General features: G+C 38.6%; 1 protein-coding gene across 1 annotated transcript; it reads right to left on the bottom strand.

Annotated features, from left to right (window-relative positions):
- Positions 1-528: 528 nt before the first annotated feature.
- On the bottom strand, positions 529-2,550 carry sp5 (Sp5 transcription factor). Its single transcript, XM_033024001.1, has 2 exons — positions 2,364-2,550; positions 529-2,172 (listed from the first exon to the last, which is right to left on the bottom strand). The coding sequence occupies exons 1-2, from the start codon at positions 2,412-2,414 to the stop codon at positions 1,108-1,110; spliced, it is 1,116 nt and encodes a 371-aa protein (XP_032879892.1). The 5' UTR covers positions 2,415-2,550; the 3' UTR covers positions 529-1,107.
- Positions 2,551-22,549: the final 19,999 nt, after the last annotated feature.

Here is a 22,549-nt window from a genome sequence, read left to right as displayed (position 1 = left end):
CCTAGTATGGGATGGTGACAATTTCATATTTGGATCAACAGAAGATATTCCAGCCATGCAAAATTGCTGGAGGATCGTTTAACTTGAGAGTAATCGTTTTCTATTTTTAATAGGCATACTGTGCACACACCTCACATAATGGCTTCTCATTTTACTGTTAAACATTATTTGTTGAGGAAGTCCGGCGTACAATTTCAATTGCCCAACCCGTAACACCAACACGGGCATACACAATGGAGATTTTCTTCCTTAAAAAGTTTAAACCACGGATATTTAACAAGGACATGTAAACAACAAGTAAATGGATTGATAATTTCTATAAAAATCTAAGCGAATGTTTCCTCAAACTAATAAAATTCACAATAAGAATTCGAAAATAGCCATAAAACACCATCTTGCAAATTGTGATTACAATCATAATTTGCAAGATGCACAACAAAAGTTTCCGGAGCTACTGCTACACATAAAGCAACATGGTAAATGTGAACTAACGACGGATAGATGTTAGTAAAATGCAAGCAAAGAGAATTGAATTGTAATTTGAGTTTATTTTTCGGTTTTCGCGGTTTTAAAACGTTTAGCGTAGTTTGAGTAATTAATGAAGACATGAAACAGTTTTTTAAAGAGCAAACACAAGAGATCAAGTCAGTCCGACTCGGTGAGGAGCAGTTTAATTTAAGCCAAACGGACTTTTATTTTTCACACAGTAGAAGGCCGGTCCAGTATACAGCAGTGTGAAGTTTAAAAAGCATGCTGAAACTTCCCATTGAGCTAGAATAAAGACAAAACATGTTCATTCGATCAAAGCTATTAAGTACTCTAAGCACAGCGGATCTGATCTTTCACCAAGGACTCGGTTTCTATCCCAAAATTAAACCGCTTGTATTATTTAACATCTCTATAAATAAATACAACTTCATATTGAAGCATAGATGGCAACTGTGAAATTAATTGAAGCATGTTTGTCAGAAAGTATTTACGATAAATTCGTCTATACATTTTAAATAGTCCTCTCATTTTCCAAGGATATTGCACCACCAATTCAATTAGTTGCATCAATAGCCCTCATTTTGTTTCAGTTTTCCCCCCCTCTGTTCACTTGCGCCCTCACATACTTCCGTCTTCCCGTTTCACATTTTCGACTCCCAGTTTAGTTTTTTTGTTTTGATGTGTTTTAACGTGCTTGGCCAGATGGTCGCTTCGCATAAACCTTTTGCCACATTCCGGGCATGCAAAGCGTTTCTCCCCAGTGTGAGTCCTCAGGTGTCTCTGCAGCTCGTCCGACCGAGTGAAACTTTTGCCACAGAACAACCAGTTGCAGACGAAGGGCCTCTCGCCAGTGTGCCACCGCAGGTGAGCCTTCAGGTGAGACGTCTTGCCGTAAACCTTCCCGCATCCCGGGATGTGGCAGATGTGCTGCTTCTTCTTGCCTGGTTCGTCGTTGTTACTCGACGACTGGCAGTTTGGGCAGCGGCACCGCCTGCACCTCCGGGCAGTCGCCAGGGGAGACTTGGTGTGAAGGAGGGCAGCGATCTGAGTCTGATACTGGGCGAAGTCTGAATGGCCCAAAACCAAGGAACGTTGCAGAGGGAAGCGATGAGGAGGGATGGACGAGGAGTGACTGACGCTACTGTTCTGCTGAATGCTCCACCATGGGATGTCCTCCACTTGGTTTGGAGACATGTGCCGGTGCTGGTGTGAAAGTAAGGTGGATCCAGTCGGGACGAACCCTGACATAGCTGAGCTGATAGGATTCGATGTGCCATAGGTGACGGCGGGCACATAGGTGGGTTGGCAGCTGGAAGCCAAGGTCTGCATGGACGATGGCAGCATCTTGACGCGAGATAGCTCGAACGGGTAAGACGGCTCCGCGGGTGGAGTGAGAGGAAGTTCGTGCGACCCATAGGGCGCCTGGAGATGAGGCGGTAGCTGGTGAACTTTCGGAGGGGTGAGTGCCAGGCTGGAGTGGGATGGCATCCCGCCGTGGTTGGAAGGGAGTTCGTTACTCCAGGGGTGGAAGATGCGAGACGGAGAACCCAGGCACGGGTCGTATGGGATCTGGAAGAAATCAGTGTGCGCTGAGCCAGCGTGTCCGATCCGGTTACATGTTGCGGCCAGGAGAGCCAGCGGGGACTGCTTGGCCGATTCGGGGGAAGAATTTGGGGTCCGGTCCTTAACAGGGAAACGAGAGAGAGAAAAAAAAGTAATCTAATTGAAGTGAAGGTTGCAGTAAAATTGTCCAAACTTTCTTCAAAGCATTTTGATGTAAGTTCGATAACTATCTCATATCAGATTCAAAAGACGAACAAGCTAAACTATCATTATACCACTAGTTAAATGTTTTTGGTAAAAAAAATACTGACCTGGAGAAATGCTTGCAGGGAATCACTGCGTAAAACAGCTACCGCAGCCATTCCCCGTTGAAAGGAAGCGCGATTCGATGCTTCAACCAGCACTAAAGGGAAATCAGCCGCATGGAGTGCTTTCTTTCCTCCTCCTGCTATTCTGAGATATCCTTGGAATATCTGTGGTCGAGGGATCACTTCTTAGAATTTGATAAGACTTTGGTAGACCGCCAGCCAGTCAGGAGGAAGATTTATGGCTTTGAAGTTTGCCGCTGCCCAATCATCAAAGAATAGCGGGTCTTTCAGAAGGGAAACCAAATCCTTTGAATACACAAAACTCCTATGGCGTGTTTGTTGGTATGTATAAAAGAACTGATTATTAGGGGGGATGGTAAAGGAGGAGATAAAGGCGGGACAATTAATGAAGTAATCACTATGTGGGAAATGTATATACACAAATAATTGGATTTACGTGATCAAAGCATTGCTGCCGCCAGGAGACCGTTCCATTGGATGTTTAAGTCATATGATCTCTTTTTTTGTAATTAAGGATTTGTTGCACAGCCGTAAGTGACAATGTGTCTTTGTTATCTCTCGGAAATCTGCTTCAACATTACTGTGTTGATGACTTTCCGCCAAAAAAAGCGATTGGAGATAAATCACGGCATCAAGAACGGCATAAACCACTCCTCGCAGTTTAAAGGAGAGAAAGAGTTGCTGACTTCGGAAAAAAAAGTTTAATGAAATTCTTTGCAGGCATTGTATTAAACTTGCGAAAATAGCCTCCACTCCAGAGACAGTTACATTTCAGTAGACTATTACTTTTATAGGCGAGTTAGGAGAACGTAGAAAAAATGCAACCCCGCCCCCACCATCCCCGCCAATGTTGTCTAGGTATCATTGTCCTGCGTTGGGAATAGTCCAACATTTATTAATTTCTTCAACCAAGTTTGCAACGAACACCTTGACGTTGAGGTTTATGCAGCTCCCGCTATGCACAGTATATGGTACAGATACAAATCAAAGCAACTTCCTTAAGATCAATTAGATGGATGATTTATGCGCGAATATTCCGTGCTAACTTTAAACTATGGTGGTGTCTTTTACTAGTTTATAAATGTTTCAATACCTGCTGAAGCTGATTAATCAAAACAGTTAAGAAGTGGTAACTGTATAACTGTCAGCCCCTTTAGAACGATCCCTTTCTGTACCCGTTAAGTTTGAGACCAGTGTGCAGAGATCAGAGGCGGGCACTGAATGAAGGCTGATGATAGCTCTGTTACATTCCTTAAAGTGGTGGCAATGTGAGAGGCTGCGGAGGCGGGGCACCTCGGTTCAAGGAAAGTGGAAACAATTTCTCTCTTCTCCGCCTGATCTCCGCCTTAAGCAGTTTTTCAAACCTTCCGTCCCAACACTTCCAGCGGATTCGGTCACTAGTTCATCTCTTTACGAAAGCAATTGTATTCTTCTGTAGAGGTTTTCAAGTAAACACAATTATCCTAACAGCTTAGGACAAAGCGAGAATGGCAACTCATACATATTTTAAATATGTTAAGTATGGTGATTATAATCAGCCACTTTGATAAGTGGAAATAATTTTGCCCATTTAATTGGGCATTTCAGCTCTATGTTTTAGTTTTAGACATACAGGACTAGTGAACCTGAAACCAAGGTATGTTTAAAACAGAGGGAGCATGTCATACATCATGTTTGGCTGCAAGTAAATAGTTTGTGGGTTTATCTGAAAAGTGATACTCAATACGGTATTGCTGTTACAAGTCGTAGCGTCAGACGTGGGATACATACCGATATCTGAATATCAAAGCTAAATTTGATGGTAACTAGCGTTTAGAAAGACTACTTATTGGGTTAACTTAAAAAGGAAAAAAAAACACGGTTGAGGTCCTCGTTCAGGTAACATGATCCTGACAGCAGTCGTTAACTTCAATTGTGTGCACATTGCAAACGAAATCCTCCTAAACGATAACACACAGAGATCTTTATCATCCTTTCCTGTAGCAACAATCGGTGTCCTCTCAAAGACTTTTGAGACTTGCATAGTTTTAAATGGAGCGGCGCTTTTGAAGGGATTAGAGCGCCAAGTCCTCTCCCACGGCTCCAGATTCAGTCGTTGTGAGATGGGAGTTTCACGCTGTGCCAGGCTACTGCCAAGTTAATGCATTTAACTTGGATTTTTTTCTCACTTGTCTTTTATTATTTTAAAACGTCCTTTATAAAAACTGGTATAAAGATATGAATGAGTTCCGACTTTGGGGAAAAAACTACATGGAAATGATAGCTAAGAAAAGGCATTATTAATGAAAATTATTTGCAAACCTCAGCAGTAAACATCAAAGATAATCCTGCCTTCCTCAGACAATTTGGCCTACACAGTTTATATGTTAAAAACATTCTAAAACAAACCTATCAAATCATATTTTCATCTTTCCAGTTTGATAAAGCTGAAATCCCACACAGATACTTTAATAACCGTGGAACAGAACCAAGCTTTTGTGATTTCCGAATTGTGTGAAATTTCACGTTACACGTCACTTTACAAGGTTAAAAAAAAGAATGTGGAAGTTTTTATGGAACCGACATTAAAAACAATTGTGTTAGCTGAATTTTATTTCAATGAATACAATTTGTATAGGTAGGATGTTATCAGTCCTCTGAAAAGAAAAAAAAGAGCAGAGACCTGGGTGTATGTAGGCTTTCCTTTGATGTTATATGGTTAAACGGGTCTTCTATCATATGCTCTGTGCCCCTAGAAAGATCATAATAAGACACATACCTGCTTGGCGATTTGGAAAATTGAACTGAATATTTGATGGTAGAACTGAATCATAAATAGCACAACTAATCTAGCAAATGTGTTGCTACTGACATATAGGTATCATTAAAATGCCAATGAATAGAAAACTTGTCATTCCGTTCATCATTTTATTTAGCTTGATACTTTTACTGAAACATTGATTGGTATGAAGGACTTTCTAACCATAAATACGTCACAAATACATACTCATTTGAAAATTATAGTAGTTTGCTGAATGTGCTAAATATAAGCAAACAGCTCATCTGGTGAGTAAACCAAGGTATGCTTTAACTTATTTTCAACAGCAGAAGTCAAAATACTTTATATCTAATGGCACAAAGTTTTCATCACAATCAAAATAAATGTTTGAAAAACATAAAAGACAAGTTTTTCATTACTATAGGAATACGATTGACAAAGTATTAGCAAAACACTCAGTAATAATGATATAGTGGATCATAAATGTAGTTCAGCTTCATTCAAGATATAATAAACAGAGATACACGTGTAGGTATTTATGTAAGCTGTGTCTAATACATCCAATGTTAATAACACACTACTGTTTTTTTAAGTAGCACATGTAAACAATCCTTTATCAACTTCTGCATGAATACATTACATTTTTGTATAAATTACAAGATTACACTTTGATTAATACACCATTTGTATACTTATTTAAGCTCATTAAATACAATATGCATTCATGTTCCTTGGCTGCAAGCAAGAGTCAAAGTCAACCTGAAAATAAAGCAAGAAATAAAATCATCTAATAATTTATATTCTCAGGTAAGTGCGAGAGAGTGTGGTTGTTAGAATATTTGACTCTAGCATTACCAATTTCAATAAACAATTAAACAAGAAATGTGTAGGAATTTTTCTTCTTGCTATTTGTACACATTCACCATGGTTGTTCTAATCTTCAAATATAACTTAGACACGAATGAAGATATATAATTACAATTGATAATTGACAACCTATGTATGCATTATCTAGTTAAACAATGCACAATACTTCCGTTCATTTCTATGAAATAAAAGGAGACACAATTCTGAGTATTAAATGCACAATATTCTGCTTTGGATAATGATCTAGTATGAACCTAAGATTTCTCTCCAACTGAGAGGAACAATAAAATTGATTCATACATTGACAATTGTAAGTACAGGAAGGATACTATTCTGGTTGTATTCTGCATTTTCATTCCACAATAAGTCATGTTTATAGAAATGCTATTTCTCCAGTTGTATGCACGGGATTACATCTGCAGGTTGTAGGAAATGCGTATAAGCTCTAAACTGTACGCATTCATTATGCTCACTAGCCAGACAAATTATTGCACATTTAGAATGCATTAATATTTAATCTAATAAGCAGAAAGTGAATTTGTCATTGTGGCTTGTACCTTATACTGACTGTTGTTGAATTATGATGTATGAGGGTTGATGTGGATGATTGGAGTGTGTATGCAGTGACCAGTTGGAAAAACATACCTTTCCCTAATGCAATTTTTACATTATTTCTAAGTGTAATGCATGATTAGTAATTTCACTTCAAAATATAGAATAAACTGTAAATGTTTCTGTCAAAATTCCAAGTGTCATCTACTGTACATCTTTGAATCCAGTCTATACAGGACTGTTTATGCTGCAATTTGCAAAGAGTTCAAATGTTAAATTCAAAAATGTGCAGTCTGATATTCCTTGCATTGGTCCCCTTTGACATCACAATTTAATAGTTGCAATGACATGCTAATTGCAGCGCTGTAACTTTAAAGTTTGTGCAAGAATGCCCCCATGGAAAAATAATTTTTGATGACTCCAAAGAACTTTTGGATACGGTGCACCTCAGTAAGAGTCTTTATAATGAGTCACAATGGAGTAGGTCAACATATAAAAAACTCGATCTTACTCATAAGAGGAGGTGGAGAAATTGTTCCTATGCACGTACCTTGTATCATTTAATGTAGGTATCATGTAGATTCTCACCGTTGCTTCTTAACCTCCTCTGCTCACACAACTGAGACCAGGAACCAAATAATAATCACAAGGATAAATTCATATCTTACTGGGCCCTCCCTTCTAACACATTCATCTGGATGGAACCCTTCTTCAGTCTGAAGAAGGGTTCCGACCCAAAACACCACCTATTCAGAGATGCTGCCGGACCTGCAGAGTTACTCCAGCATTTCGTGTCTATCTTCCATATAAATCAGCATCTGCTGTACTTTCCTACACATTTTGTCTGCTCCATTGCAAAGGTCGTCAAGGTATGCCTACTTTGAAGAAGTTCTCCTCATCTCTCCGACTTCTGCAAATCTGAAGAAGGGCTCCGACCCGAAACATTTCCTTTTCTCCAGAGATGCTGCCTGACCTGCTGAGTTACTCCAGCATTTTGTGTCTACATTCTCTTGGACTTGCTATTACATACGATCTGAATATACAGTTAGCAAACAAAAATATAGTTCGAAAAATCCCAATTTACATAGATTAGCACAGTGATTTACTTTTTATTGACCTGAGAGCATTTTACGTTACAACTAAAAATATGGTTTAATTTACATGAAACTCCATCTTGTTAAGTAAACAAAGAGCATTGCTTAATTCTATTTTTGTTTTTAAATAATATATTAATTGCTTTGGAGATTTGACTTTAAACTGGAGATGTCATGCTGGACTGATTCTAACTGCGAAAAGTGATCTTAGTGTTTTTGTGTGGCAAAGGATAATTTTGTGTATGAGTGAACATGATTATAATATTGCCAAGGGCATAAAAGTGAATCTTGGCACCCAATCAATAAAATATAGGAAAGTACTTTCAGTGTATGCCATTCCAATATAATGTGAAACTTTACAAAAAAATAAATATACATGTCATTTATTTCACTGCTTTTAATTCAACCAAAAAAGCAAATGATAAAATTAATTATAGATCATCAAACAGTTGCAGATCAACATAACTACCTTCTTAATTTCAGGATCAAATCAAAAGATGCATCATGTATTATAGCAGATAATCCGTGAGTTCTGGCGAGTTTGCCCTCGACTCATACTCGCAACACGGTCAACACGAGGTCTTAGGAAGTCTTCGTAACTCTCCTTCATGCTCGAGAGTGGTCTCCGTGTACTCGAGGCCTCAGCTAGGTCGCTGCGTTTTTTTCATTCTTTTTTAAATTGCCCGCGAGTAAAAAAAGGTCGCCATAGAAAAAATCGATACTTTTTTTACTCGTAGGTTTAGTCATAGTCGGTCGTAATAGATCGGCATGTTAGTCGTAGGTAATTGAGGGTAGTCGAAGGTAGTCATAGATAGTCTTCATCATAGTCGGAGGTCGAAGGGAGGTCAAAGGAGATCGAAGGAGGTTGTCTTCACTCTCCACTATTCAGTGTCCAATTTTCCCAAAGTTAGTCATAGTCGAAGAAGGTCGAAGGAGGTCTTCTACATAGTCGAAGGAGGTCTTCAACATGTCATTTCTTCAAACTCTTCTAAACTCGCCAATTAGGTCGCCCACGTGGGACAGCCCCTTAAATCTGTTAAATGAGGGGGACACATCCTAATTACCATTGAATTTGTGTAAACATAAGTGATGACTGTTTTTAAACATTCATGCCGAAAGCGATTTGACTCACACCCTTTATTTTTGAAATGTGTCCATTACATACTTATTTCTGCAGAAACATTGGAGTGAATTAAATGTAAATAAATTATTGCAGGTGATAAATTACTGGCTTTGTAAAACATCTTCTATTTGTTTCATGTACTTTTTTATCTTCTGGGACATCCAGCTACTGTAATGGGGCATTAACTGAAAAACTGCAAAAAGTGGTGAACACTGCCCAGTCCATCACGAGTACTCACCTCCTCACCAGGGTCTTATATGAGTCGCTGCATCAAAAAGGCAGCCAGCATCATCTGAGACCGATACCATCATGACCACACCTATTTTACTCAATCCAACTCCACTCTCAGGATGCAGCCAGCCTTCTTGATGAGCTTATTAATTCTGTTGGCGTCCGTGGCCTTCACCCTGCTATTTATATATCTCTATCTCATATACATATATATGTATATACACACACACATATATATATATATATATAGAAACAATTGTGTCAAAAGTTATGATCTTGATCTTGTTATCAAGTTATGATCTTGATATTCATTTTTCTAGACATTCATTGCATTCAAAGAATTAAAACTGAATTACAGCCCATTCAACCGAAAGCTCCACACCACCTCTGCCCTACCTATTTCTTCTCATACTATGTTCCTCTGTTCCTTTTATCCTCATCATACTTACTCGGATTTTTCATACAGTGTTTGTGCTTTTCTCCTTCAACATTCTATTTGCTAGGGACTTTAACATCTGCTTGTTTGCAGAATGTAAGTTGAAAGAAATTTGCTGAACATACTTCAGTAGATACTGTCTGGAGCACAGCATGCAGTCCATGGAATAGTTCAGATCAGCTTCCCCACACTCTGCTCCCCAGACCATACTCAAGTGAAGCAAGTTCCTGTATAGCAAAGGACAAGATGAGTTTACACCTTCCTTCTGTACATGGATAGCCCTACACCCAAGAAATGCTTTGTGCATAATGACGAAATCTTGCCCACAGGACTTCAAATCTGTCAAAAGAGCTTGAATTGTTTGTGAATTATTTGATACTCACTTACGAAATATTATATAACATTTAGGTGTAAGTTAATTTAAAATATACATATTAACTAGTTTTTCTTTCTCTCACACGGGTTTTTCTCCAAAGGATGGAAGGGGTACTTTTAGGTTTAGATTTATTATTGTTCATTTACCCAGGTTCAGTGAAAAGCTTTATTTTGCATGCTAGCCAAACAGATCAGATAATCTGTATATTATAAATACTGTACAATCAAGTCAAACTCACGTAAAGTGGATAGAGCAAAGGGGAAGATGCAGAGTGCAGAATACAGTTCTCAGCATTGTAGTGCATCGGTTCCATAGACAAAGTCCAATGTCCACAATGGGATAGAGGTGAATCAGACAGTATCCTACCTTATGGAAGGACTGTTTAGAAGGCTGATAATAGAGTGGAAGTAGCTATTCCTGAGTCTGGTGGTGCGCACTTTCAAGCTTCTGTGCCTTCTACCAGATGGGAACAGGGAGAAGAAGGAATGATTGGGGTAGGACAAGTCTTTGACTATGTTTTCCCAGGCAACATAAAGTGCAGATGGCGCCAACGGTGGGAGTCTGGCCTGTGTGATGGACTGGGCTACACCTACAACTCTGCAATTCCTTGCAGACTTGGGCAGAGCTGTTCCCAAACCAGGCTGTGATGCAACCGGAGAGTGTGCTTTCTGTGGTGCACCTGTAGAAGCTTGCAAGGGTCACTGGATTGTTGAATCTGCTCCGGATTCATCCCCAGACTTACGAACTGGGAAACTGCAGCAAGTTGGTGAATTGCTACTCAACTCGACAGGTGGTCCAAGAGCATAAACACTTTTCAAGAAGTTCAAGATTTCCACGCTCATCCATGTGACCTCAGATTGCCAACTGGATCCCCCCAGTAAAACAACGTACACTACTTCTATGCATATTCATTAAGCCCCGAGAAGCTCAGATAAATTATTATTTGAAACTAAAACCTAGTTTACATTCATTACAAGATGCATTTCCATTTTGTGTCTCCACTTTTACACAACTTTGAGTTAATTGCTAGGTTGTCTCAAAATCCAATTTTTCCTTCCTTTGCATGTGAACAAAAGTTTTGTTGCTATTCCAGATGCTCACAACCCAACAGAAATTGAAATGTGTATAAAGGAGCTGTAGATGCTGGTTTATACCAAAGATAGACACAAAGTGTTGGAGTAACTCAGCGGATCAGGCAGCATCTCTGGAGAAAAATGGTGGGTGGCATTTCGGTTTGGATGAAATATCTGAAGAATGGTCAACCATCCTTTTTCTCCAGAGAAGCTGGCTGACCCACTGGGTTACTCCAATACTTTGTGTCTATCTTAGATATTGAAACATGATAGAGAGGTGGTAAATTGGAGACGAGAACCACGTATTCTCCAGCAAAGTAGATAAACAATGGACATGGGTCTCGACCCGAAACGTCACCCATTCCTTCTCTCCAGAGATGCTGCCTGTCCTGCTGAGTTACTCCAGCTTTTTGTGTCAATCTATGCACAATTAACAACTCTATTCAATGCTAGTAATCAAAAAATTGTCCTCATAAATTAAAATATATTGGAAGATAGATGTCAATAAAGCTATCGCAATTCTATAAATAATTCAAAACATGTCCCTGGAGAGCACAGACCTTACTCTTCTAAAAAGTACACTGCACCAAAAGCATATCATAATATGTACGCAACACGGTTTCCTTGTTTCCTAGCAATGTAATCAATTGTTGGTATTTAACTTTATAAGTCTCATTCTTCAACTGGTGTTAAAAATAACCTTTACGTTAATGTAATTGTTTGCTAACTTCTAAGTTCCCTTCTCGATGCTCATTCTAGACACAATCGTTTTTTTCAGAAAACCTTTCTTTGATCCCACATCGAGCCAGAACATACTGCCCTTCAGCTGCCAGTTCTGAAGAAAACCTCTGGCTAACTGCAGCACACAGGTCAGCTTGTTCCCACATTGCACAGGGGAAGTCAGGTATGAGCTGGAGGTCAGGTGCAGGGGAATCTGACCTCTTGCTCCACTCTGGGGATGGAGCACGAGTGTCCACAACTGAGTGGCCAGATGCACTTCACATCTTGTTCTTCAGTATCATGGTGGGGATGGTCTTGGCATGCTAGGCAATCATCTCATTCATTTGAATAGGATTGCTGACCTTTTCCTGAAAACAAAGAATGAAGATTGCAAAAAGTGGTTAACACTGCCCAGTCCATCACGGCGGGTACTGACCTCCTCACCATTGAGGGGATTTACAGGAGTCACTGGCTGTAAAAGGCAGCCAACATCATCAAGGACCCACAGCACCCTGGCCACACTCTCTTTTCACTCCTACCATTGGGAATGTAAAGGAGCCTGAAAAATGTAACGTCCAGATTCAATTGTTTAATATTCAGGAGCAGCATCTGAGGAAGGCAATGTTTCGGATTGGGATCCTTCTTCTGATGAGTACTTTGTTCATTAAAAACTTGCTGAAGCTGAATTTGTTTAGTTAATTTTTAGCATTGTTTTCAATTAAATTCATTTAACGTTTCCTACTTATTAAAATCATATTTATGTTGTTAATCTTTCAATCCATTTGAACAGTTTTTAACTGTCTTTGATTTTCAGAGAGATTCGAAAATTCTTCAAGAACCTTCAACAATTATGTTATCAAAAGACATCAGGCTCTCTAGAGATGGGGCCTCAGGATCCACAGGCTGAGAAGCAGCCGTAACCTGCAGTTTACCCCATTCTGCATATTAGCTGCTGCAGCCAGCATGCCAGGATAACTACAGCCACAGAGCTGCAGAAAGTAAATGGAGCCATGGGGAAAGTGCAAGGGTAAGAGCGGTGTAAAAACAAGCTAGAGCAAATCCGGCCCACTGCATTCGATCAAAAGGTTCAGTGTTCATTGTTACTGTACTACACTGAAGGATAAATTTATTCACTGGTTTAAGATTATTACAAATCGCACAAGACAGTTCATGAGTTTCCTCTGTATCATCTGTTTGACTGTCGCAGTTTGTGTGCTTGCATTGAATTTACTTTAACCAGGGAACTGGTGTGCTACAATGCCGAGAACTATATTCTGCACTCCGTATCTTTTGTGTTTAACATGATTGTATTTATGTATAGTATTAGCTGATTTGATTGAATAGCATGCAAAATAAAGCTTTTCACTGTACCACAGTACACTTGACAATAATAAAACTAAACCCTCAACCTAAGTTACATTTTGGGTGTGATGATCAGCTGTAAAATGTAGTTAGTACAGGCCTTCCCCGGGTTATGAACACTCAAATTATCAACCTCCTCTACATATGGATGAGCTCCCATAATATTATGTTCATAAGTCTGATATTCACACACATGTTCACTTTACAAACAACAGAACTAGCTTCTGCTCTCTCCCAACTTCTAGTAATTGCTCTTTATTAGTCTTTTGCGCTTTAGATGCTATTAAGGAATATTTAAAATGACCGTAATTACCGGTACATGAAAATAATGCCAAATGTTACATGACTGTCAATAAACAAAATGTTCCAAACATAACATCGCGACACAACAATCCTTTCAGAATTATTTTGTTCCACTGATTCATTTCAGGGTAATAATAAGCTACAGTTTGCAGTATGTTTGGCTATTTTGGGGTTATCCGTCATCTATCCCAACATTCTCCAACTTGGCAATGCTGTTCCCTGGAACAAGGTTTCGCAGTAAAGTAACAGTCTCAAATTCTAGCAGCAGTTATATTAAGGAGCAAAAAATGAAAGAATTGATTCCTGAAATTAGTATACAGCCAGTTATGCCTGATATTTGAGCATCGATCACAATCAAGGCTGTGGAACCGTTTTCTCCCTAAAAGTAGCTCAGAATTTAAACTGTGATAGACAACATTTTTATAAAACCATGTAGATCACTGATTATCAGTTTGGAATCATTTGTGGCATAAGGTATTGCATTTGAATTTAACTTAAAAGTTTGATTTACAATTAACAAAGTGCTCTGATTTCTTGCCAGAATTATTTTCTGCCATGACTTCAATGAAGCTGGTTCAAAATCAGAAGCTATTGACTATCAATCAATTCAGACACTCAATATGACCTAGGATGACCTTGTAATTCAAGGGAAAGTAGGAACATTTGGAAATTAATTGTTTATTGGTCTGCAGCATATATTACTGCAATCAACAAAAGGTGTTTAGAAAGTAAAATTAGATTTGAATCTAATGTACTAATTAAACTTTCATTCTGGTATTCGTTGTTTTAAATTTTGCCAGATATTTTTTGCATTTGAATGCCGTGGATTTTTTTTGAAGAATACGGCTTTTATTTCCAAAACGTTTACAACCAGAACACCTGTTAGATATCAGCATATGCCACATGTTACAGTTGTTTGTGATTTGATCATACCTATAATCTCTGTTCCACTATGAAATAGTTCCTGTACTAACTAAAGCAGATGAAGAACCTTGCATCTGTCCGAGATTCCAGTTCGACCAGCCTTTTTTTAGTTTGGCAACCAAGTGTGTGCACCAAGAAACGTAACATAATGATGTCAGAATCTGATACGTCACTTTAGTGCCTTAAAGTGAATTAAGGGCCTGTCCCACTTTCATGACCTCTGCCGAGTTTGCCCTTGACTCATACTTGCAGCATGGTCGTCACGAGGTCGTAGGTAGGTCGCAGCAGGCCGTGATGCTAGTCGTAGGTACTCGTGGCATCAAGTAGGTCATGGTTTTTTCTCTAGCATGATGAAAAATGTCCACGAGTAAAAAAGGTCGTGAATTAGGTCATGAAAGTGGGACAGGCCCTATAGTGTTAGCAAGCAGGTTATTTCAAAATAATCCAGATTCAGGGATAGTTTCATCCCAGCTGTTATCAGGCAACTGAACCATCCGATGACCGACTGGAGTGCAGTCCTGAGCTACCATCTACCTCATTGGGGACCCTTAGACTATCTCTAAGCGGACTTTACTGGACTTTGTCTTGCACTTAATGTTATTCCCTTTAACCTGTGTCTGTACACTAAACGGCCTGATTGTAGCTGTCTAGTCTTTCCACTGACTGGGTAGCAGCAACAAACAGGCTTTTCACTGTACCTCTGTACATATTACAATAATTTAAACTAAACTAGTTTGAGTTTGAATTGGTCACTGTAAAATACCAGGTCAATTTAATGTTGCAACTGGATATATCCTAGGCAGTCCATAGTGAATTTATTTCTTAAGCAGTCAACATTATGAGAGAATCTATCATTTCGGAACATTATAAACTAGTTGATTGTAAACAAAGATAAGCATGTGTCCAAGCATGTAAACACAAGACTTGTTTGTAGCTGACGACTGTGAACTGCTGTGATGTGCAGGTACAGTAATATAATGCACTTCTGATGGCTTTACATCACACTTCATAGATCCTGGTGTTGGACTTTGACTACAGGCTTGTACTAATTTTTCACACAGTGCCCAATACTTTAGGCTACTGTGTACTTGAATCATAACATCAGTGTCCCATAGCAGAACAACATCTGTGAATTTCCACAGTAATCCGCCACAAACTAATACTTCTGGCGGCTACTCAGTCGAGCTTTGATGTCATGCTGCAACAGAAGATGCCATTGTTCACCCTCCAAACATGGGAGAGATCAAAACTTTGGCCTCTCTAATTTTGGAGCTATTTTCTGCAATATGATACCACGATTCCAGCTTTGAGGCTTACACAGCCTGCATGTTTAAGAGTTGGCCTAAGTCATAATGCTTATTGCCCTGAGGCCAGGCAGGGAGGGATAGGTCACTGCACCTCAACCAAAGTTCACAATGTGTGTGGTAGACAGTTCCTAAAAGAGGGATTATGTGCGTTGCTCCGAAAACTGTTATATGTCAGTTTGGCACATCATGTGCAATAAGTAGGAGCCCATAAATAATCAGTATTTTTAATGCAACATAACAAAAATAACTGTCAAATCCTTGAGAAAAGAATTCCTTTCATTGTGCCATTTGTGAACAAAAAGCGATTCTTGAATATTTTATTGGCCTTTATTTATTTGCTGCATTGGGAATGTAGAATTTTAATCCAGATTTTTATAAAATAAGTCAGGTTCAATTTAATTGCACCAGAGTACAAACAGTTATTATACATAATTAATTTATTCATAACAACATCAATGCTAACATTAACAACAATCAATTGTTAATGCCAAGTAATAATGTTTAGAGGAAATTTGATTATACGTTAACATGATGTACGGGCAATATTAATGGCATGTCCTATTCAGATCAACTGTACAGACTCAGTCAATATTTTTACCACATCTTAAAAAACCTTGCTCTACATTTCTGGTCTTACATTCTGCTTTACATCGTAAAGCAACTTGATTTAAAATCAGATTCAGAAAGTAGCCAGGAATTAAAACTCTGATTACTTTTTACTTTGTGGGGATATGTTTATGATGTTTATCTTAACGTTAAGAAAAAATATTAGACAAATACTTCAGGACAGAGCACTAATTTAGATCAAAAATTCATAATTACATTATATTGCTTGAACATGCAAGGATTCAGGCTGACTACCTTGTTAGTGGTTGCAATGTAGGTTGCAAATTCATTGTTAAACTGTTTCTCGTTGACCAAATCGTATTATATGTTGCCATTTTTATCTTCACATTAAATGTGAATGCCTGTTATTACAAATTATGATTATAAATGCAATTCTGTTTAACAAGAGGTGTTCTTGTGGAAGACAGCTTTTACCAAATCCTCCTCCCATATTTGTATAATCAATCCTTAAAACTGCAAATCCTTTGTACTAAAAGAACATAATGAGGTTTCATTTCTTACAAGTTTATTGAGGCAATGTTCAAATCTTCAGGACATTTTGAGAAACTTTCTTCGAGATGTTAAATGCCAATCAAACACCTTGCTAAGAAGGGGAGTGCTTAATTGATTGCCTTCACCTCTTATTTTATGCTTTTTAAAATTATTACTATTCATCCTGTGGATCATTATTACAGTATAAATATCCTTCAGTTATTTCAAGCTTTATTCTAATACACAACTACCTGACCGACTGCTAGAATGGTACTGAGTCAGACAGTTCATAGAGTTGGCAAAATGAAACACAAATATTCTTGATAAGATATATCTATTCTTCCAAACAAGCATAACATATTTTGATTGATATACTTTAATCTCCTATTTCTCAACAATCTCACACTGATAAAAATATTTGTCTTCGTCAAATATTAGTGGAAAAATATACCAGTAAAAGTGGAAGAAGCAAGGTTGAAATGACCGTTCCAACTATTTTTACTGGTACAGAACCACTCGAATAAAAAGTAAGAGAAACAGTTGGGCAAATCATTTTCATTGCGGTGTAAATGACGAACTGGGTGCAAGCTGTTCTGCAAATGATGTTATTATTCATGTTTCAGCTTTTGAAATGTCCCTTTTCCAGAAACATGGCTTTCTCTGCCATAGTTGATGGAGCCCTCTTACGCATTCCTCTGCTTCCTCCACATCTGCTCCCCCTTCCTTCCTCTTCCCAGACAGATTTCCTTTGTTCCTCACCTTTCACCCCAGTAGCCTCCTTACCTAACACATCATCCTCTGCCATTACTGCCAGATCCAACATGATACTAACACCAGTCACATGATCCCCTCTGCCCTTTCTCTGCTTTCTATGTGGACCTCTCTCTTCATGACTCCCCAGTCTGCTCATCCTTCCCCATCTACTCCTTCCCATACCCTGGCACCTCCCCTTGCTTCAGTAGTGGTACTTGTCCCCTCACCTCCTCCCTCACTACCATCCAGGGACCTAAAGAGTCCTTCCAGACGAGGCAGACGTTCACCTGCACATCTTCTAACCTGGTCTATTGCCTTCAATGCTTGTGAAGTGGCCCCATCTCCATTGGTGAAGTCATGCGTAGACTCGATGACTGTTTTGTGGAGCACCTGAGCATTGCTTGCATCAGCCATCTTGAGGTTTCAGTTACATGTCACTTTAACTCTCCATCCCAGTCCCACAATGACCTATCTCTCCTTGGCCTTCACCATTTCCACAGAAAGGCCAAACACTAATTGGAAGAGCAACATCTTATATTTGGCTCAGGTGGCTCACCAGCCCAATAGTATGAGCATTGAATTTTACAATTGTAGCTAACCCATAACCACCTCCCATATACTCTCATCTATCCAAGTCATCATCTTTAGATCACCTCTCGTCTCCCCCCACCCCCCCCCCCCTCGCTGGATCCAGTTGCCCATCATTCCTCCCCATCTAGCTCCACTTATCACCCACCAGCCACGATCCCTGCCCCTGTCCTCCTCTCTGTATACTATACACCGGCAATCTTTCCTTTTCCTTCATTCCTGATGCAATGTCACGACCGAGACGTCGACTTATGCCTTTTCCCAGCATGAGTCACTTGGTACTTTCAACCTTCTATTTGTCGTCCCAGATTCTAACATTTGTAGTCTTTTTTTGTCTTTATTCTTTCATTTACGCTTTTTATGTTCACATTTCTGTTCAAACTTATTTGAACGTTGGGAAACAAAAGCTTCTAAATTATTTCTATTCAGACAGTATTTTAGAATGTCATTCTCTTTTAAATAAGCAACAAAAGTATATTTTGATATATTTCAGATTGACAACCCCATTCAACATTATTTATAGAGTTGCATTGGGGCTATCATTAAAGAAACCTTTTCAAACAGAATGCTACACCAGTCATCTATCAGTAATCTAATGTCAAATAATTACAATGGCTTTAAAAACACCATAGACATCAACTTACCAGATGCATTATTGTGCAACTGTTAGCATGCCAGTACTTCAAGGATTTGAAAAAAGTTGTCCCTTATGCAGTACACCTAAAACAAATAACTTTTGCTTAAGTTTCTACGCAACTCCTTAAATTAACATAATTAACAAATACCAAAATCTAGCAACAATGATTAGTTTGAGCTGAAGTCTTTCATCTTGCATGATATTTATAAAAGAAGGGTAAATACCTGTGAAAACTTGCTTTCCATTACACATCATTTGCGCTTGAAATTACTTAATCATTTGTGCTGGCTTGGCTGATATTGGGCAGTATCAGAACTACCTAGTGCAATATATCAACGGTAATTCTACAGTTCAACGTCACTAGTGATGTATTTAATGAAGTTGTGTAGTATTGTGCAAACTCAAGAGTTACCCAAATCTGTCGTCATTAAGGGGAGAATATTAAAGTATAGGTATGATAAATGAACTACTTATAGATTTGCTGGTTAGAAATGGAGTAATATTTACTCAGGTATTGGAGAAGAAACAAAAGCAATAAAATATATCTGGAGAGATAAAATAAAAGACAATGCAACAAGTCAGCAGTGGTCAAATTAGATCTTTGTGAAGAACAGTGAAAGTGGCGGAAGTGCATGTTTTATATGTTATGAGTGTCTGGGTAATGTTTGATCTACATTCAAATCTCATATGTTGAATGATCACATATCATAATTATATAAAAAAGGGCACAAAGTGCTGGAGTAACTCAGCAGGTCAGACAGCATTTTTGGAGAACATGGATAGATGCATTTTAATTTGGGACCCTTCAGACTAATGAAGGGTCCCAAAATGAAACATCACCTATCCATTTTCTTCAGAGATGGTGCCTGACCCACTGAGTTACCACAGAATGTTGTGTCTTTCTTTGGGGTAAACCAGCATCTGCAGCTCCTTTATATTACATTTTATCATCACCTTTCCATGTTCTCCGGAGATGCTGCCTGGCCTGTTGAGTTACTCCAACACTTTGTTTCCTTTTGTGTATTAATAAGCATCTGCAGTTCTTTGTTTCTACTTTTCTTCATGTTAATATAAGTTTTATTAATCAATGATATATGTTAAATTAAATCAGCATTTCATTAATTCTGCCTTTTATGTTGCATTTGGATAGCAACTACAGCTTCTGACTGCAATTTCATTTATAGAATTCATATTTCAGAAAAAAATCAGATGCCTTGTTGAAAAAATTATTTTTGTTTTTCAATGACAAGAAATATTGAATAAAAGTTCTATAAATCTGATCAGATGGGGATAGGCAACAGTAGAGTCAGTGAGACAGATGGCAATAATGCAAAAATATATATTTATTTTTGGGGGCAGGTTGGTAAAGTCAACTAAAAAAAAGTGTTGCCAGGCACAGTGCAGTGATGACAACATTATTAAACTTAATTTTGCACCAGATTATACACTTAGAAAGGTATGTGCACTGTGCTGGCCTTTGATGAGAAACAATTGACACTGTAACAACATAAAAGATTGAAACAGAGACCGGCCATTCATCCTGACAATTTAATAACCTGGAAAGGGTGCAGAGAAGATTTACGAAGGATGTTGCCAAGACTGGAAGGCCTGAGCTATAGGGAGAGTTTGAGCAGACTAGGATTCGATTACTTGGAGCACAGGAGGATGAGGGGTGATCTTATAGAGGAGGACAAAACCATGAGAGGAATAGATAGGGTAAACGCGAGTCTCTTGACCCGAGTAGAAGATTCAAAACCAGAGGACATAGGTTTAAGGTGAGGGGAGAAAGATTTAATAGGAATCTGAGGGGTAACCTTTTTATACAAAGGTTGGGTGGGAGTATGGAACGAGCTGCCAGAGGAAGTAGACGAGGCAGGTACTATCGCAACATTTAAGAAACATTTGGACAGGTACATGGATAGGACAGGTTTAAAGGGATATGGGCCAAATGTAAGCAGGTGGGACAAGTAGATGGGAAAAGTTGGTCAGCATGGGCAAGTTGGGCCAAAGGGCCTGTTTCCACGCTGTATGACGCTATGACTAATAAGATAATGACTAATAAGATAACGACTAATCTTTTATTTTAGTGCCATTCTTCTGAACAAATCACACCTCTTAATTTACATAACATCTAAAAGTCTACCGATTGCAGTCTTACTGAGATCAGACCGGATCTGGAATTCCGTATTTACACTCGAGCCTTGCGAGCTGGGGCTAAGTGCTGCACAAATTCATCACAACACAACAGAAACTAACGTCTAAAGACTAAATTCTACCATCAGATAAAAAAGGATATGCAAGGATAGAAAAGGAGAAAAAGTTCCACCGTGGAGCAAGCTTTCAACTTAGTTGGGTCATTCAGGTGTGACATCAGGAAGAATCCTTCCCCAGTCTGGGCTGGGAGTAGTAGAAATCAAGACCTCCTTTCTCATGTCTATGAATGTTGGTCTGATATGGAATAATTGGAATAGATTAGTAAACCCCCGTGGAGAAGAAGCAGATAATTAAGGCAGAGTGGCTAGGATCTACCTGAGTGGAAGATCAGGATCAAAATTATAAATGGTTTCTGAATGAGAGAAACATACCATTTCCTTCAGAAGTTACACAGACTAAATGGTGAGATGATTTTTCTCCTCATGAACCAGAGAACATCCATTTAGCAATGAGATGAGGAAAAATAAATTCTTCAAGAGTTGCAAATCTTTGGAACTCCTTGCCCCAGAATGCTTGGATAAATTTAAGTTTCAGATGAATTTCTAATCAACGAGGAAACCAAGGGTTAAAAGGAAAGGGCAGGAAAGTGCATTAAGAATTGTCAGATTAGCCATGATCCTATTTAGGGCTGAATTGCGCACTCTTCTCCTTATTTCTTGTTGTCTAATCATCTTGCACCTATGTTCCTGGTCAATCCTCCAATGATAGAACGTCAATGCTCTTTGGAAATCGAAATATATTACATTCACTGTATTTTCTGGCTTACAATGATAGTAAACTTCAAAAGACTCCAGGAAGTTAGATAAGCATGACGGCACACTTTGAACCCATGTTAGGTGTCTTTTTTGCTTTTCCTCTTCCTTAAATATCAATTTGAACATGTTTCTACAACTATTATTTGCTTGACTGTTTTAATTTTTCACCTGTCTCAAAAAATATATTTGCTTGATACTTTCAAGACGAGAAAATTTACAAAAACATAGTTTAAAGTTTAGAATAAAATGCTTTTGAGGGTTCTAATTCCTGATCATTATCATCATCCATTGTTAAAATTGCTCCACCAGTTTCTAATTTTTGTATTACCACATTGACATCACATGGACCTCACGTATCTGGATTTTTATTATGCTCTACATTACGTTAGTATTTAGGGGATGGCTCGTACACTTGTTGCAAGCTGCCTCTTACTGTTCGTAGCTTCATCCAAAACTGATTCTAATTTCTCTCCTCTAGTGCTTTTATCCCATGATTTAATATCAAAGATAACACACATCTGTCCTATAAACTAAGTATCCCAGAACATTTAATTCTCAGCCCTGGTCACTTTACAACCACAAATCTGTAATGGTTGTGAGATTGTACCAATTAATTCGTACCTCATTATAAATACCACATGCACTCAGATAAACTATTTTCAATTTTGTCTTTGTTCTATTTTTTCCTGCTCATAATGTAATTGGAAATCCAACTTGCAACCCACTCAATTTCGTATAATATGATTTATCTTCAGCCAGGGAACAATTCTGCACTTACTTGTGAACAATCATGTTTTTCTAATACTTACAACCTCTCTAGCAAAGTCATAGGGGCGACAGTCAGGAATGGAGAGATCATGCCCCCTTTAGAATTCTACCACTGGATGGAGACCGGGACATGGCCTTTGCAATACATAGAATTGCATTCCTACCCACCCAGGTTAAAAAATACAGATGCCCAAACAGCTGCCTAACATAGTAAGTAAGTTTACTTGTA

Source organism: Amblyraja radiata, chromosome 7 (assembly GCF_010909765.2).
Source record: "Amblyraja radiata isolate CabotCenter1 chromosome 7, sAmbRad1.1.pri, whole genome shotgun sequence".
Taxonomy (NCBI): Eukaryota; Metazoa; Chordata; class Chondrichthyes; order Rajiformes; family Rajidae; genus Amblyraja; species Amblyraja radiata.
This window is presented reverse-complemented; position numbering and strand designations above follow the sequence as displayed.

Coding starts and splice junctions, on each gene's coding strand:
- sp5 (XM_033024001.1), bottom strand. CDS start 2,414: ATGGCTGCGGTAGCTGTTTTACGCAGTGATTCCCTGCAAGCATTTCTC. Junction 2,173..2,363: donor CCCTGCAAGCATTTCTCCAG/GTCAGTATTTTT, acceptor TTCCCTGTTAAG/GACCGGACCCCAAATTCTTC.